Source organism: Corvus cornix, chromosome 1 (genome assembly GCF_000738735.6).
Source record: "Corvus cornix cornix isolate S_Up_H32 chromosome 1, ASM73873v5, whole genome shotgun sequence".
In the NCBI taxonomy this organism is placed as follows: Eukaryota; Metazoa; Chordata; class Aves; order Passeriformes; family Corvidae; genus Corvus; species Corvus cornix.
Genome location: NC_046332.1, coordinates 22,459,026 through 22,474,429, shown reverse-complemented (window position 1 = coordinate 22,474,429; position 15,404 = coordinate 22,459,026). Strand labels below are relative to the sequence as shown.

Below are 15,404 nucleotides of genomic sequence, written 5' to 3'. Positions count from 1 at the left end.
GAAGCAATTTTTCCTGGATATTATATACCTGACACCAAAATATCTGTACTCCACAGTCTATTGGACTGGGTACTAAAGTACTTACTGAGGATGAACACAGACCCAGATTCAGACAGATGATTAGCACTGTTACAGTTCAGAGTGGTACCTGAACAGTGCGGGTTGTCACATGGTCAGTAGGAAACTGAAGAACAAGAAAAATCCTGACAAGAACACTGGGAATCAGAGTCCCTGGTGACTCCAACACAGAAAAAGCCATGATAAAACAAGCATGCTATTATGCATCCTTATGATAGGAGGTAAAGTTGCAAATGGTGAGATTAGCCCTGCTACCATAGAAGACAGGGAGATACATCCAGTGAAAAATAAGGATCAGCTTCTCACAACACAAGTGCAAATGAAGCTGGAATGATGCACTCTCTGTTCTGGAAGGGCGTCAGAGAAAGACAGCAGGATTATGAGAAGACAGCTGATGTTATGTGACCACAACAAGCAGACTTACTGCTGCTTGCCAGCCATGCCATTGATCTCTCAAAGGAGACATTAAGACACAGTAGATTCAGCATTGTTGAATCAGCTAATCCAGAGGCTCACTGGATATTTCTGCTTTTTGTAGGTACTTTTTCAAAGTTCTGTGCTGCAGGGATGTCAAGCAGGGATCCCATTATATGGTGAAGTGCATCAGTAACTAGCTTTTGTGACAATCAGCTGTGGTGCAGCGCATATGGAGACGAAGGTCATCCTGTACTATTCGCTCCAGGAGAATGATGGTAACCTCCTTGTTCCTGAGTGCTTGCTGAAGGGTGCAACCTTTTACTCACACTCCATAATTAGAGACAGTTTCTGTTCTCATAAAACAGTGGCCAGCAATAAAGCAAGGCTAACCCACAGCTCTAGATGAAAACAGCCTGGGATGTTGATCTGTTTGAAAGCTGGCTCCTAGTTTGGTGGATGAATCTAATGCCTTAACAAACTGGCTGACTGCAGATGGGCATACACAGGCTGCTCAGCTGCCTTTTTTATCTCTTTCAGATGTCACTGCTAGGAACAGTGATTAAATCCCCATGTGACTACTCTAAAACAGTAAGAGCAGGTCTTGTTTCTCCAGAGGCTCAGCCACCTCATGGCACTGAGAGAGCACCTGTGTTAGCCAAGGGTTTAGATACTTCTCATGGTGGGATGAAGCTAGATGGGAATGGTCAGCTTCACAGACAGGGTGGGACTGGGCAGGTTGCAATTCCTCCTGCTGTGTGGGTCAGATCCTTATACTGCTGACAGAGCATTTGCAGTCTAAACACGTAAAGGGTGGAAAAGGGAAGCATATGTTGTCTCCCAGGAGGATGTGAGACACAGAGAAATACCAGACTGGCTGTGAGATTCAGAGATTTAGAGAAATGGCTTTGCTAGTGTCAGTCAAGCCAGAAGCTGCAACTCTTAGAGAAACTCGAGGAGCCACCACGCAAAGGAAGAAGGAGCCAATCTGGTGTGGACACTTCTCTGAGCGTAACAGTAGTATAACTTCCACATGATAGAAATTCCCCTGCTGAAGATGCTATTGTTTTGAACGCAATTATCTTTTACAAGGTTCTTCCAACCCACCTAATCATCTTTATCTTAATGTGCTTCTCCTTTCTACATTGTAACGTAAAATCCATTTCCTTTCAATTTACTTCAGATCTATCTGCATCCAGATTACTGTAACTTGGATGCATGGTAATTAAATGTGGTTTGTCTGACTAGACAGGCAGTGAATGCTATTACAGCTTGTTTATGCTCGTGAGCAACGCAGGTTTCTCTGTGCCGTCCCACCAGCATGGCTTAACCCTACCGTAGAGACACTGTGTGCTAGACCATGTGTGAGCTTCACCATGCATTTGGTCCTTGGTTCATCGAGTGACATTGGTCATTACTGCTCCTTGGGTTTCAGATGCTGAGATTTCAAAATATTTGTCCCGCTAGGATCTGCCTCAATAGTTCATTCTGTGTCAGCTCTCACCTGAACCTCTATTTCTGGTGGGAGTATTTAAGAGACTACGGACAATATCTGCAGGTTAAAAAAGGATACAAGGGTTCTTACCCTTTGGCTCTACAATACAGCCTTGTGCTAGAGTCCCTGTGCAGCTGACAGGATTTGACCCTGGCCTTGGCCCCATATAACACTATGTACTCTGTGAGCTCGTTGAGCATGTACTCTGAATCCTGTTTCATGTTGTACTTTCACCTTTTGGATGCTACTGAGAAGCAAATTGTGTGGTAGCAAGAGTCCTGGATGTCTTGAAATGATACAGAGGAGGTATTATGAGTGTCTGTAGTTCAAGCATGCACTGTAAATGCACCACTGAGAGCTGCTTTAAGAATGATTCAAGAAAAGGTCAAGTGAGGTAAATTCACCTTTACAGAGTAAGGTTCCAATCGGTTAAAATCTCAGATACTGTTACAGGGCAAATGGAGTAGGAAAGTCTTGTGTTAACTTACTTTGCACATTGTCGCAAGATTCTTCATGGGTCAAGAAATCTGGGAGGTCTCCCTTAGAAATCCTTTGGCACTGGTGAGCCTTGTGTGGGGAACACTGAACTGGGAGAGATAAGGGGGCTGCTCTGCAGTTTTTAAAGACACTTTCTTTGAAAGCAGTGCTTTCTCTGGTAGAGCCTGAGCTAGAGAGTGTAGTTTGAGACAGTCATATGATTATGTACAGCAAAGTGACTTTAGTGTTTAAAGATAATTTCTGAATCTCTGGATCCTTTTTGTGTTCTGTGTCCCCATCAAGAAAATGGAGCGAGTGCCCCCAAACTACTTTTGAAGACCCCATTCCTAGCTGGTCAGCAAGACCTGGCTCATACTGGAGGTGGATTCTGGCCACAAGATTTATGCTGGTCTGTACTGGGATTTTCTGAATAACTACATGTGGTGTCTGAGACTGGTTGTTTGTCTGAGACACCTTTGATCACTCAAAAAAGCCACAGTGGGATGAGCTTAGAAGATGATCGTCCATTCCTCCCATAGTTCATGTACACCACAATTTTTCACTCCTTCTCTGTTACCCTTTTAATCTCCCCTTTCTTTTCCTTGTTTCTTTCTCATTTTTGAGAAATGAATCTAAAGTCTGTCAAAATTTGCTAGGTTTTGACAACCACAATGGCTGAATCTAAACTCTTCAAGTCTCTCAGCAGTCCTTTCTCCTTTCAAACACTTTGCTAGATCAATATTATTCAAGGTCTCCCGTGCTTAGCTCTTCTTGGGGCAATTCAAGCAAGATAAGTTGTGAGCCTGACTAATAGGACCTACCTGTTCAGAAGGCAGTCGTATCAAAGTAAAGTCTGAAAAACATGTCAGGACAAGGAGATGGGCCAAATTCAAAGCAGGACGCCATCCTACATTTGACCATCCTACCATACCATGATTATCTTCAGGATCCTCCTTAGGATTTGTTCTCTGATGACAATCATAAGTAACTCCTTTGACATCATGGAACTGCTGTAAATGTGTTTGACATCAAACTCCAACCCTCTGACATTCAGGAAAACCACATTTGTTATGCTTATTGCCCCAGGGAAGAAGAAGTCCTCCTCCCTGCCTATCTAAAAGATCATACTTATCTTGTCACATTGTCCTACTGAGGACACACCATACAGACAGCTTTTGTGGACAGCTTTTGTGTTCAGGTCCAAAGAGACCAAGGCTTGAAAGATGTTGGCATCTGTCAGAGATCTATTTCCTTCAGATCATGAAGATGTACACTGAGCCAGACTGAAAATCTGTCTATCCCAGCATCCCAGTTCAAATGGGAGCCAAAGCAGATGCCTGGGGAATATCACAATAGCAAAGGTATATATGATACTTCCTGCTAGAAGTCTGCTGACCTTCAGCTATTTGTGATTTGAGGAGAGCCTGAGTTGGGAGGAACTTCTACACATTTTAAAATCCTCAGCAGATTTCTATTTTGTGAGCTTCTGTCCTTGAACTTGTATAAACATTTTTGCTTTCACAACATCCCGAGGAAGGAGTTCCACAGTTTTACTGCACATGGTGTGACAAGACACCTCCTTTTGTTTGTTTTGAACCTGAAATCCAACAGTTTCATTTGATGCCTCCTGGTATCAAATTATATTGGATGAGACAGGGAACAACTGATGGCTCTCCACCATCCCCTTGTTAACTAGGATATGATGATTTTCTGTAAAATCACTGCTGGCTCAGTCCTTTTCACTTAGTCATTTGCTGTATGGAAGCTACTTCATGCTTTGTGTTACCCTTGTTGTCATTCTCAGATGCTTTTGGACTTCTACTTTGTTCTTACTGAGACTGAACCAGAGCTGCACATGGAATTCAGGATACAGACTTATTTTGGTTTCATGCAATGGCGTAATGATGCTCTCTGCCTTGCTCTCTACCTGTTCTGTTCTCTCAATGGTGATAATAATATCTTACATTTCATTTTCTTTTTCCATGACACAAAGACCCAAGCTGATGTTATCATGAAGCAATATATCATAGCTGCAAGATCTTGCTTCTGTGCTTGGCTCAGGACCGATCAGTTATATGTGAAGTTAGAAATGTTCTTCTCTGTGTGCATCACGTTATCACTTTATATAGATTGAATTTCTCGTGCTATTTTATCAGTCTCGCACAGTCCTTCTGCAATTTTTCGTGGTCAGTCCTTGTCTTTATTATCTTGAATAACAAAAGTCCAATACAGCTTTATGGCTCTATCCTTTAGGGATCATTTCTGGGATAGTCTTGAAGCCTGTCTTAAATCTTGAAATTGCTTATATGGTCGGAAGACCCTTGGTATTGGGAATATTGAGTCTGATATGTGGGAAAGAGTTGTCTTTGAAGGCTGTGACTGCACACAGTGGAATTCTGCTTTCTCCTGCTCTGCTCTGTTCTGCATTTCTTTTTTTTTCTTTCTTTGTGTTTGCCTTGTCTGTGAGCCCATGCTGAGCTCTAGCCCTGGGGTTTGCAAATCTTTCTGCCACTTCTATGCACAGAATCATTTTGAGCAAGGAGACAGAGAATTTCTCTGGAGGATAGATGTTATATGACAAACCCCTTGTCTTTTGGTCCTTGAAAAAATGTTACTGTGCCAGTCCATCCCTCTGGCCATGACTAAAGTTGTGGTGATCTCCCCTGAGTAGTTTTGAATGTCTAGTTAACAACTCCTTCCAGTTCCTTTCCTGCCTGGTGCCTGTCTGTTCCTGGACTGAACTTGCTTTTAACCCCCGAGCGAGCTGCTCCTTCTGACTTGCCGGAGCATCTTCTCCCCATCCACCCATACCAGGAGCTCTACCTAGCTGCTCATATCCTTGTCCTTCCTCACACTTCCGCTGCCATCTTTTCCTATTTTGCTGCCTGCCTTCTCAGATGCTTTTTGTTCCTCATTAGGCCCTGGTGTAGACCCCAGGTTCACATGTACACCCCACCACCCTCATAGAAAGTCCTTCATGTTACGCCCAGTCGCTGACTGATGAGGCCTCTCTACCTATGTGGCCTGGCTTCTTCTGCCTTTCTTTCACTCCATGCTGCTTTTGCTTTGATTTAAGCACTCCTAATGGCACTTTTTTTCATACCTTCTTCCAAATCTCCTTTGAATTCTCCACAGAACAGCTTTTTCTTCTCTGATCATCTTCTTGTTTCAGTGAGGAACAGCAGAACAACTGTCACCTGTTGCTTTTCAAGTGACTCTGTGCCCAGCCACTCCAAGAGCAATCATTGCATACATCAGTGTGTGTGTGTGCACTCATGTCTAGGAAAGTTTGAGAGAAAAAAACCAGTAAAAACAAGGTGGAGGGTGGTGTGGGGAGGGGGTGGATGGGGGTCTTGTATTAATTTGCTAAGAATTCCTTAAGCAAATAGGTGGGTTTGAGAAGTGTAAGTTCTGTAACATCCCTTCTCTCAGATCAATTGAGTAGAAGTCTGCATGGATGAGAAGTGAGACACCAGCCCTGAGCTGGAGCACCAAGCAGCTCCCTGTGGGAGCAAGGACCGGCTGCACTGCAGGGCATGGGCTGGTGGGGTGGCAGAGAAGCAGAACCACCTCTGCACAGTCGTGCTACTCTCAGGGACCTTGAAGGGCAGGGTGGCTGTGGGAAGGCCAGAAGGAGCAGCTGGAGGGAGGGGCACAGGAGCTGCTGTCAGAGCTGGGCTCTGAGGTCTTGGTGGAGAGCAGTGGTGGGCAGAGGAGCCTGCTCTGAAAGGACAGAGGAGGTAACATCAAAGACCACAGCCGTAAGCTGAGAAAAACAGCAACTTTGTGCCTGCGCTTGTGTCTGAAAGTGGACAGGGTCTGAGCTCTCTTTCATTTTAAGCCTGAGTTATTCCAGCCCAGTGACTCAATTTATTTCTGTCTCTCCTCCTGACATTTCTCTTTCAGGTGGCTGCTGCATGGTTTTGGGTGGGGCTGTGGGCTGGGGCGACTAATGTTTTCAAGCTCTTATCGGCATCAGTATGATGTTCTGCTTTTCTTTTCTGTCATACGGCATCCCGCTCCCCTCCCCTTCCTCCCCTCCCTCTGCCGGCTCCCAGAGGAGGCGACAGACGGTCCTGTAATTTGGTTCCATTCGCTCGACTGGAGCAACACCTGCCCCCCTCTCTGGGGACAGGAGGGTCTCATCCCAAACCGTGCAAGGAGCCAAAGATGAATCTGAAGCTCACATGCAAATAGAGCCTAGGATAAAACAACACGGCCATTCTGGGCAGGAAAGGCAAAATCCGTCACCAGGGGAAGAGGCAGGAAAAACGAAATCGGCTCTGAAGAAATAAATAAGAAGCACCAGGAGATTGCCTTTTCCTTTTGGGTCAGTTGCTATTGTGGTTATTGATCTGTCCCACCCTGGAGAATAAACTGAGAGTACTGAAAAATAATGGCTGATATTAGAACACATTTATTCACCCTAAAAGAACTGGGTTAATTGGGTTACAGGATGGCTAGATGGATAGATATGTGAAGAGATAGATAGAATGTCTCTGCTATTTCTTCACAGCTATATAATGGAAAAGATCCATTTCTTTGTTGAGTTTCATATACAACATCCCCTTCAGCTCCCCACCCCCCATCTCTCTCTCTCAAATACACACACGCTCCCTTTGCTAGAAATACTGCAAAGATATCAAATCACATCCAAGACCCTCAGAATTTATCTGCTGTAAGTATCACTGGTCACATCCTACCTGGCTCACACACTTTTTAACACAAGCAATGAGACTTGACTTTGTGGCTGGGGAGTAGTATGATCCTGAATGCACAGTATCATGCACTTTGCTGGAGAGTGATGATCTATGCCTAGAAATTCTTCTTTTTGTATGTACATATGTAACAGCAGCATAAATTCAAGTCTATATTTTGGAATATTTTGTGCTCTAGATCTTTTAATTTCTTAGGAAACTGTGTGGTACTCAGATACAGCTCCCCCTTAGCTGTACAGTCCTGTCAAAACCATTATGTTTATTTGGAGGAGTTACTTTTGGCTTGCTGTCTGTCCTCGTTTGCTGTATCAGGGTCAGGATCTGTTTCCAGGGTTCAGATGAATACATTAGCTGCCCTGCTTCCTAATGATACCCTGTGAGTGTGTATTGCACCGTGTCCCTGTGAGTCCATATAGACCTGAAAATGTGTCTTAATAGGTGTTATCACCTGATGTTAGCATGCATTGGATATCCCTTGTACTGGGATATTCTAGGTTTATCCGCTAGAAGTACTTGCTCTCGCTGAATGCTGGAGGTTTCCATTCAATGTCTTATATATTTTATTTAATGTTTTAAATGTTTTATGTATTGTATTGAGTCAGGCCTAAGTCCTTCTTTTCCGAGTCAGCTGAAGGTCCAGAGGTAGTGCTCTGGTTCTCTGTCTTTGAGTGCACTTTCTTTCGTGATTTGTAGGATGAGCTCCTCTTCTGGTGTGAAAGAGAGGTATCTGAATGTAGCTAAAATACCAGGAAGTATTCACTGTGTCTCTTCCCTGCCAATTGCTGTAATGGCTGAGTGTGATATAAACTTCCACCAGCAGTTCCAGCCCATTCCTCCTATAGTATTGTCATTCAAGGTCATTTATTCCTTTATTGCTGAGGGAACATACACATATGCAAAGTAACTTTGATTATGTAATTAGACTTTATTGGTATCTAACCCAGACTTGCAATGAGATAGAGTTAAATTTGTTTACCCATTCTTCATAAATCCAGACTTTTGAGCACTTACCCATGCAGCCTTTTTTTCACATTGGCCTTGTAGCTTGTGCATACTACTCAGCTCCTTAAGGATAAATAAAAGGTGTGCAATGTGGGAGCAAAATGTACACTCTGTTTGCAACATTCATCAAGTGCTAGATGAGAATGAGTTTCTTTCTTGGTGCCAACATTAAAAATAGAAGTAGTTGGGGTGATGTTATGGTGGGGACAGGATTTCAACAAGGTGGTGGGTGTATGGAAGTGAGACAGGACTTGTAGGAAAAAGCAATTTCTTCCATCAGATAAAACCTGGGAAGAAATAGACATCTCTTCAGGTCAAGTGCCCTGACCCTTCTGCAGGTTAAACTTGAGATTTGGCCCTGGATACCACCAAAAGCAAAGCCCTTGCTGCCCTGTGTCTGAGTGCAAGCAGGCTCTCTCTTGTCTCGGGGGTGGTAGGAATGGAATAGCCTACAAGATTTTCTGACTTCCAAACCTGAGCCTGTTCCCACACATCTCCACGCTGTGCTCTTCTTTGCTCACAACACAGGGGCCTCACTGGCTTATCACTTGGGCACAGGATCACGTGGCTGGGAACCTGAGACTCAAGCATTATCTCAATCTGTGCCTGTGACACGTGTGAGACCCCCAGAAGGGGAAGTGAGGCCAGGGAGATGTGGGGTTTGCTCCTACTTATCCCACAACCTGTGTGCTTCAATCAACTGCCATTGACCACAACCACTATACTTTACAGTCAGGTGTTGCAGAGCACTGTCTTCCCTAAAACATGCGTTCCCAGCAGTCGACAAGGAAATATTATGTTTATCTTTTTATTGACTGAGTCATCCCAAATGCTGGTAGCATGAAGGCTTGCTGGATGGCAGGATTTATAATATCACTCAGGCAATCACCATCAAACTCAACACGGCACCCTGATGTTGAACCTAAGAAACAAACCTGTCCCAAAGGAAGCCAACTCCAAAGTTGGTGGAGTTATTTCAGCCCTGAAAGATGCAGGATTTGAAACCTGTGCATTGAACTACCAAACCTGTGTGTGCTCCTTTGGGACATGGCAAGCGTGTATTTGTAGAAAGTGGAATTAAGAGTCTCTATGACAGGTTTTCTGCATGGACCTTTTCAGCTGTTCAAGACCACACTTAATTAAGTGCAAAGTGTCAGCCATAAAAATGGGGTGGAGGGGAGTGTTTTATCTCTCCAGCAAGTAAGAATGGATGACGAAGCCACCAGAGTCAATGGCACTATTCAAATTATAGGTAAAATCAACCCCTTGTGGTAAACAAGAAAAGGGTTTAATAAATGAGATGATTTCACATTACTCGGGTAATAACCAGTCTGCCATTGAGTCTGTATCTGTTCCATGTTTCAAATGACAAGATTTGGCAATGAAGCCTTGTATAAAAGATTATGCGTGAGGTTTTCTAAAGTAGTGAAAGGGCACAAGGTTTTTTCTTGGTTTCAGTAGAAGTAGACCTGGCCAGAGAGGGATCAAAGCTGAATTTAAGCAAGAAAAAGAAAGTCTAGTGCACTCAGGCAGGACAAAATGCAGGCATTTGTGTGGCAAAGCCAGGCATATCAAAGAGTGAGGTGGCAAAACAGGTGCTTGCAAGCCATCAGATTGGATTGTACAGCTTGAACTTTGAAACATGTGACCAGATGCCAGTCATGATGAGACTGGGAGAAAGGGACAACGAGGGTTCTGTGTCTCCTTTGGATTTGGGCAGGGCAGCCAGCTGAGAGTGGCTAGAGCAGGGGAGCTGTGGTGGAGGGACTGCAGCCCGAGTCTCCCAAGGAAGAGGCAGGTAACCTGTTGAAGCTTCCCACGCACGACTTGGGAAGCCTTTGCAATCCTTATTCATAAGGACATCGCATGTCTGTCTTACAGAAGGACCAACAGGGAAAAATAATTAGGAAAAAACAGCTTTTATTTGATACTTTTATTTATATGCAAAACAGCTCACCATTCATGAGAGATATGAAAAACGCATCAGATAGAAACCAGATTTATCTATTTTCACTACAAAATATTGCATTATATAAAGCAACATAGACACACAAAAAAACCCTGAAAAAGACTAAAATCTTTGGATAGCAGATGTGTTTTTTTTCTTTTTCTCTTTTGTCTCTAAAATGCGCTTCTTGTTTTAAGAGATTCACAGCAAAGAACATGAAACATTTTCAGGTTATAGAATTTTTTTGGTTGTCACAAAGGAAAGCAGTCCTGGATTTACTTTTCTTTCTTTTTTTTTCTTTTTTTTTTAGGAAAAAATGTCCTTTCCTAAAAATATACCACACACATACACACCCACGCTCACTCCCACACACATGCATGTATACGCACACGCACATATACACCCACAAAGAAACTACTTCCCTTATAAACGATTTGCAAAGTACTTTTCAGACGTAACTATTGATCAGAAGAACAACAAGTTTTAAAAAAAACCTCTCCTAGTTAAGTGCTAGTGGTTGTTGATCCCACACAAGGAAAGAAAGAAAAAAGGTCAAGAACAAATGCCTTGATATATATAAAATATACTTATAAACAAGGAGGGAGGGGAGGTTTGTGGTACACAAGTGCAATATAATTGGAGGGAAAAAATAAATTAAAAAGAAAAGAAAATGAACACTGTATTGATCCCAACAAACACTCATAAAGTCAAACAGAATATTCCACAGGAGAAAGTGTAAACACCCGACTATAGAAACCAATTGGCACAAAGTATCCAAAGTAAAATTGCCACCACTCTGAAAAATAAATAAATCTTGAAAAAAATAAATTGTCAACTCCTTCTACCATAAATAAAAAATAGTTATTTTTAACTGCACCCATGGGTCACACGTTTAAGGTCACAAGTAGATGTTTTTGGATATATATAAAGGGGCACTTGACAGCCTGAAGAGACAATCCGGTTATACAGTTCTCTTCGAAAAGCGGGCTCTCGACCGGGCGGGGGCCCTCCGGGGGCAGAGCGCAAGCAGCGGGGACCCCCGCCCCGCCGCCCGCCCCTGGGAAGGCGCTGCCCGCCGCGGCCCGACCCGGGGCGGCGGGACTGCGGGTCCCGGGGCTCCGGGCGTCCGTCGGGCGCTACACGTCCAGCACGTGGTTGAGATAGGAGATGTAGCAGATGGCGAGGCGCAGGATCTCGATCTTGGAGAGCTTCTTGTCGGGGGGCAGGGTGGGCAGCAGCTTGCGCAGCTCGGCGAAGGCCAGGTTGAAGGCCTCCACGCGGATCCGCTCACGCGTGGCGTGGGCCGAGCGGTACTTGGCCGTGGCGCGGCGCCGCCGGCGCTTCTCCTCCCGGCTCAGAGGCGGCGGGTGCAGCCCCGGCCGGCCCCCGCCGCGGCTCTCCCCGCCGCCGCCGCCGCCGCCGCCGCCCCGGCCCTCGCCGCCGCCGCCCTCGGCGGGCTCCGGGTCTGAGACGCAGCAGCTGAGCGCCTGGGCGTCCGCGCCGCCCAGGGACTCCGGGTCGGAGGGCGCCGAGGAGGGGTGGTCGGAGTCGGCAGCTTGGTCCGGGCTAAGCATCATCTTGGAGGGGGCGGAGGAGCCTTCCCGAGACAGAGAAGCAGAGAGAGCGGGTCAGGGCCCCGGCCGCGGGAGACAGGGGCAAGGCGGGGAGCAGGGACACGGGCAGGGACACGAGGGACATGCCGGTCCCCGCGCCCTGCCCCCGGCGCCGGTACCGCCCGACCGGGGAGGAGGGAGAGAGCCGGGTGGACGAGTCGCGACTCCTTCAGGGAGTACTAATGAGAGCAATATCGGGGATAAACGATACCCCGTCATTTAACCATCCCCTCTCTAGCGTTTGACGGTAGCTTCAGCGGAGTGTACTTCCTGCCCTTATTCCCCGCGCTTGCTTGGGTGTTGAAACAGGCCCAGAGAGCAATTGAAGAATTTTTTTTTTTTTTCCAAACAAGCTAATATCCAGTGTCTCAATATTAGGGTGGTTCCCCACCACCCCCATCACCCCCCAGTTTTAATATTTTCCTTTCTGGCCTGCCGGTTTCTGCTAAACCGTTTCTTTTTCAGCAACGCTCTGTGGGATCCAGGCTACAGACATGATGCTTTTAAATACAGAGCTCAAGGCTCCACAAACATAACAAGGCCAATGGGGAGATTTATTTCTCCAATCCCTACGGGATCCTATGTATCTGCTAGGCTCTCCCCTCCGCTCTTTTCTCTGTGCTCCCTCTTTTTTTCCTTTTCTTTCTTTCCTTTCCTGCTGCTAATTGTGCAGATAGCCATTTGCTAGCGATCAGATGGGAATGTTTGGAGAGTTTCCGTTTCCTAAGTGTGGGATTCAAAAAGAAACAAAACCCCAAAGCAGCGGCCAAACTTTTCCATCCCTTTAAATTTTCCCTCCTCTCCCCTCCCTGCGCGAAAAGAGGGGGAGGCTAAATAAATAAATAAATAAATGCGGACGTGCCTTTCAAAAGAAAATTGAATCGTATCTTCTTGCGGCCTCACAGAGCACCATCTGTCATGTAGACAGCAATACAAATCCGAGCGCGTCCGTGGACACGCCGGCATGTAATAAAACAATACATCAGGCAACTAGTGAATAACCTTGGACACAAATGTGTGTGTGTGTGCAGCTGGGGTGTCGAGCGAGGTGGGGAGCGAGCCCGACGGAGGAGGGAACATCGCATCCTCTCTTCCCCCGAATTAAGATTGCAAAGTATTTCCACATAAAGTTTCCAGGGAAAGTCCCAGTAAGGCCTCAGACCCGGTTGGGAAAAATAAGCTATTATTATTATTGTTAACAATAATAATAACAACAAGACGGGCAGGAGGAATTCTTCCCAGGCAGGGCTAGAGCCAAGCCTCCCCCCACGGGGCGAGACGCGGGGCACGCGTGGCAGGGCAGAGGGCTCCACCGGGGGCCGAGGCTCTGCGCTCCCCGGGGTGCGCAGGGAGCCAGGACTGGGGAAGGGGAGAGAAGAGAACTTCCTTCCCTGGGAAAGGGCCGTCTCTTGCCGGGGCCGTCGCAAACGCTTCCTCTTCGATTTTTAATAAGGAGCGTTAATCAGGCCCACAAGGCAGGGGTAGGGAAAAAACCCATTAGCGCGCAAGTCAGGTATCAGCGATCTCGTGGGGCAAAAAGATAAAGAGGAAAGGTTTAAAATCACCTTTCAACTGGCATCCAAGCGAGGGGGCTTATGCGAAAGCACGCTAGAGAGGCAGGATTTGCAGGGCGGTTGTACGAAAACGGGCAATTAAAGCGGTGGTTCCTGAAGAAAGTTGCTTAGAGGCTTTTCTACGGTGTGTGTTGAATCTCTCGCTTTGATTTAGATTTATCTGTATGGTGGGGTTTGGCGAGCTGATCCAGAAAGAGGCTTTCTCTTCCTCCCTCTCTATTTTATTATTATTATTATTATTATTATTATTATTACGGTAAACCCATGCCCCGAGCTACCTGCAAAAGGGAAAGATATTGTTAAGGCTGCTTACCTCGGTGGAGTCGTTTGGACAGCCTCTCTCTCCAGGTCCCCTCGCCCCCTCGGCGATTCCTTTACAGTTCAAATGACCCTCCGGGAGCGGAGCATGGAAAAATTAAAAAATCAAAATCAAATAAAATTAATTACGAGCGAAAAAGTGTCCTCCTGCTCGAATAGGGAAAGGCAGATCTCATCCCTCGCCGCGGCCTCCAGCGCTCCAGAGATGGGAGATGTTATACTGTCGTGTTTGTTTGCGGAGTATAAATAACAACTTAAGTTACTTACGATGCATCAGGGGAGAAAAAGCGTTTCCCCATCAAAGTCCTCCTCCGCCCGTTTGTCCGGGGCAGCGGCGGCAGCGCACCGGCGGCTTCGGCCGGTCGGTTTTAGAGGGGGAAAGTGCCCTCTCCCCCGCTTTTCTTCCTCCTCTTCCCCGACCGCGATAAATAACAAAAGGGATGCGGCGACAGCACCGGCACCGTCCGGGATTATTCCCTCTCTCCCGCCCCCTCGGCCTCTCCTTCCCCGCGGCGGCCCCGCCGCTCCCGGGCCGGGCCGGTCGCGGGCCCGGGGCGCGGAGCCCGGGGCGCGGAGCCCGGCGCGGCGCTGCCGGCTTTGTTCCGCCTCGGCCCGGCGCACAGGCACGCCGCGGGTCGGGGTAACAATGCGTCGCTCCCTCCTTTCTTCTCTATCTTTTTTTTTTTTTTTTTTTTTTGGGGGGGTAGGGGGGAGGGTTGTAACGTGAGGTTTTGTTAATTCACCGGTCCGGCGGAGAGGGGCAGGAGCGAGGGAGACTCCGTCGGAAAATGAATGTTTGATTTAGTTCTTCTTCTGGTCCTTCAAGAACTGGCGAGGGGAGAAAAAAAAGGATAAACGAAACCCCCATCCGTCCCTGAGCTTCCTAACTCCTCCTGCATCTTTCGAGTGAAAAATAAAGAAAAATATGCGAAGGCTGAAAAAGAAAAACAAAACGAAATAAACGAAAATCTCGGCGCGGATTCGGAGCAGCTGCGAGAGATAACGGCGGTGTAGGACAAGGTACGCTCACATGCACAAAAAGAAAGTGCAGTTCCTCCTCCCACCCCTCCCGGAGTGGCAAAGAAGCCAAGGAGGGGTGCGGAAGGTGGCAGGGGCGAGACAGACTGACGGAGCGGAGATGCGTGTGGATCCACTTCTGGTACCAAAGGGTTTCGCCTAGAGATGGTCGGAAGAGATAAAGGCTCGGAGAAAAGGGGGCGGCATTTTTTCCCTCTTAAATTGGTATTTAATGGGAAAGCCTATTGGACAGAAACCTGGACACGAGTCACTTAATTGGACTTGACATCTGTCACAGTGTGGGAGTTTTCACAGCCCAAATATTTTCAGCAGATCAGATTCTCACTGAATCTGTGCCACAAATTATAACAGTCGAGAGCAGCCCATGATATAAACCCTAGCCTCTGGATATACAGTCTCTAGCCATGCTTGCTCCCACTGCCGTCGTCTCCCCCCGCCCAAATATTGGATACCCACTGATCTAGAAAAACACCGCTGGCATTTCACATGTAAGCTAATAAATAAGCTTTAAACATCAATTTGCATCATGTATACCAAGCTTGTGGAGAATCATCAGACTGGTTTTTTAGTTCATTTATTTTGGCGGTCCCCCTGCCCTGTCTCCCACCCACCCCCAATCCCAGTGAGCGGCAGGCATGGACCTGTCAGAGCCAGGGGGACAGAAAGCCTCCCCTTCTCCCTTTGCGTCCTGCCCTCCCTGCTCCAGTGCACAGACAATGAGGCGAGGGA

General features: G+C 46.6%; 1 protein-coding gene across 1 annotated transcript; it reads right to left on the bottom strand.

The window, feature by feature from the left end:
* Nucleotides 1–10,087: 10,087 nt before the first annotated feature.
* Nucleotides 10,088–14,182, bottom strand: NHLH2 (nescient helix-loop-helix 2). The gene is made up of 2 exons (XM_039567777.1): nt 13,633–14,182; nt 10,088–11,729 (listed from the first exon to the last, which is right to left on the bottom strand). Exon 2 carries the CDS (start codon nt 11,707–11,709, stop codon nt 11,269–11,271), a length of 441 nt encoding a protein of 146 aa, XP_039423711.1. The 5' UTR covers nt 11,710–11,729; nt 13,633–14,182; the 3' UTR covers nt 10,088–11,268.
* Nucleotides 14,183–15,404: the final 1,222 nt, after the last annotated feature.

What these genes read in the sequence shown, in the direction of transcription:
- NHLH2 (XM_039567777.1), bottom strand. Translation starts at nt 11,709, where the DNA reads ATGATGCTTAGCCCGGACCAAGCTGCCGACTCCGACCACCCCTCCTCG.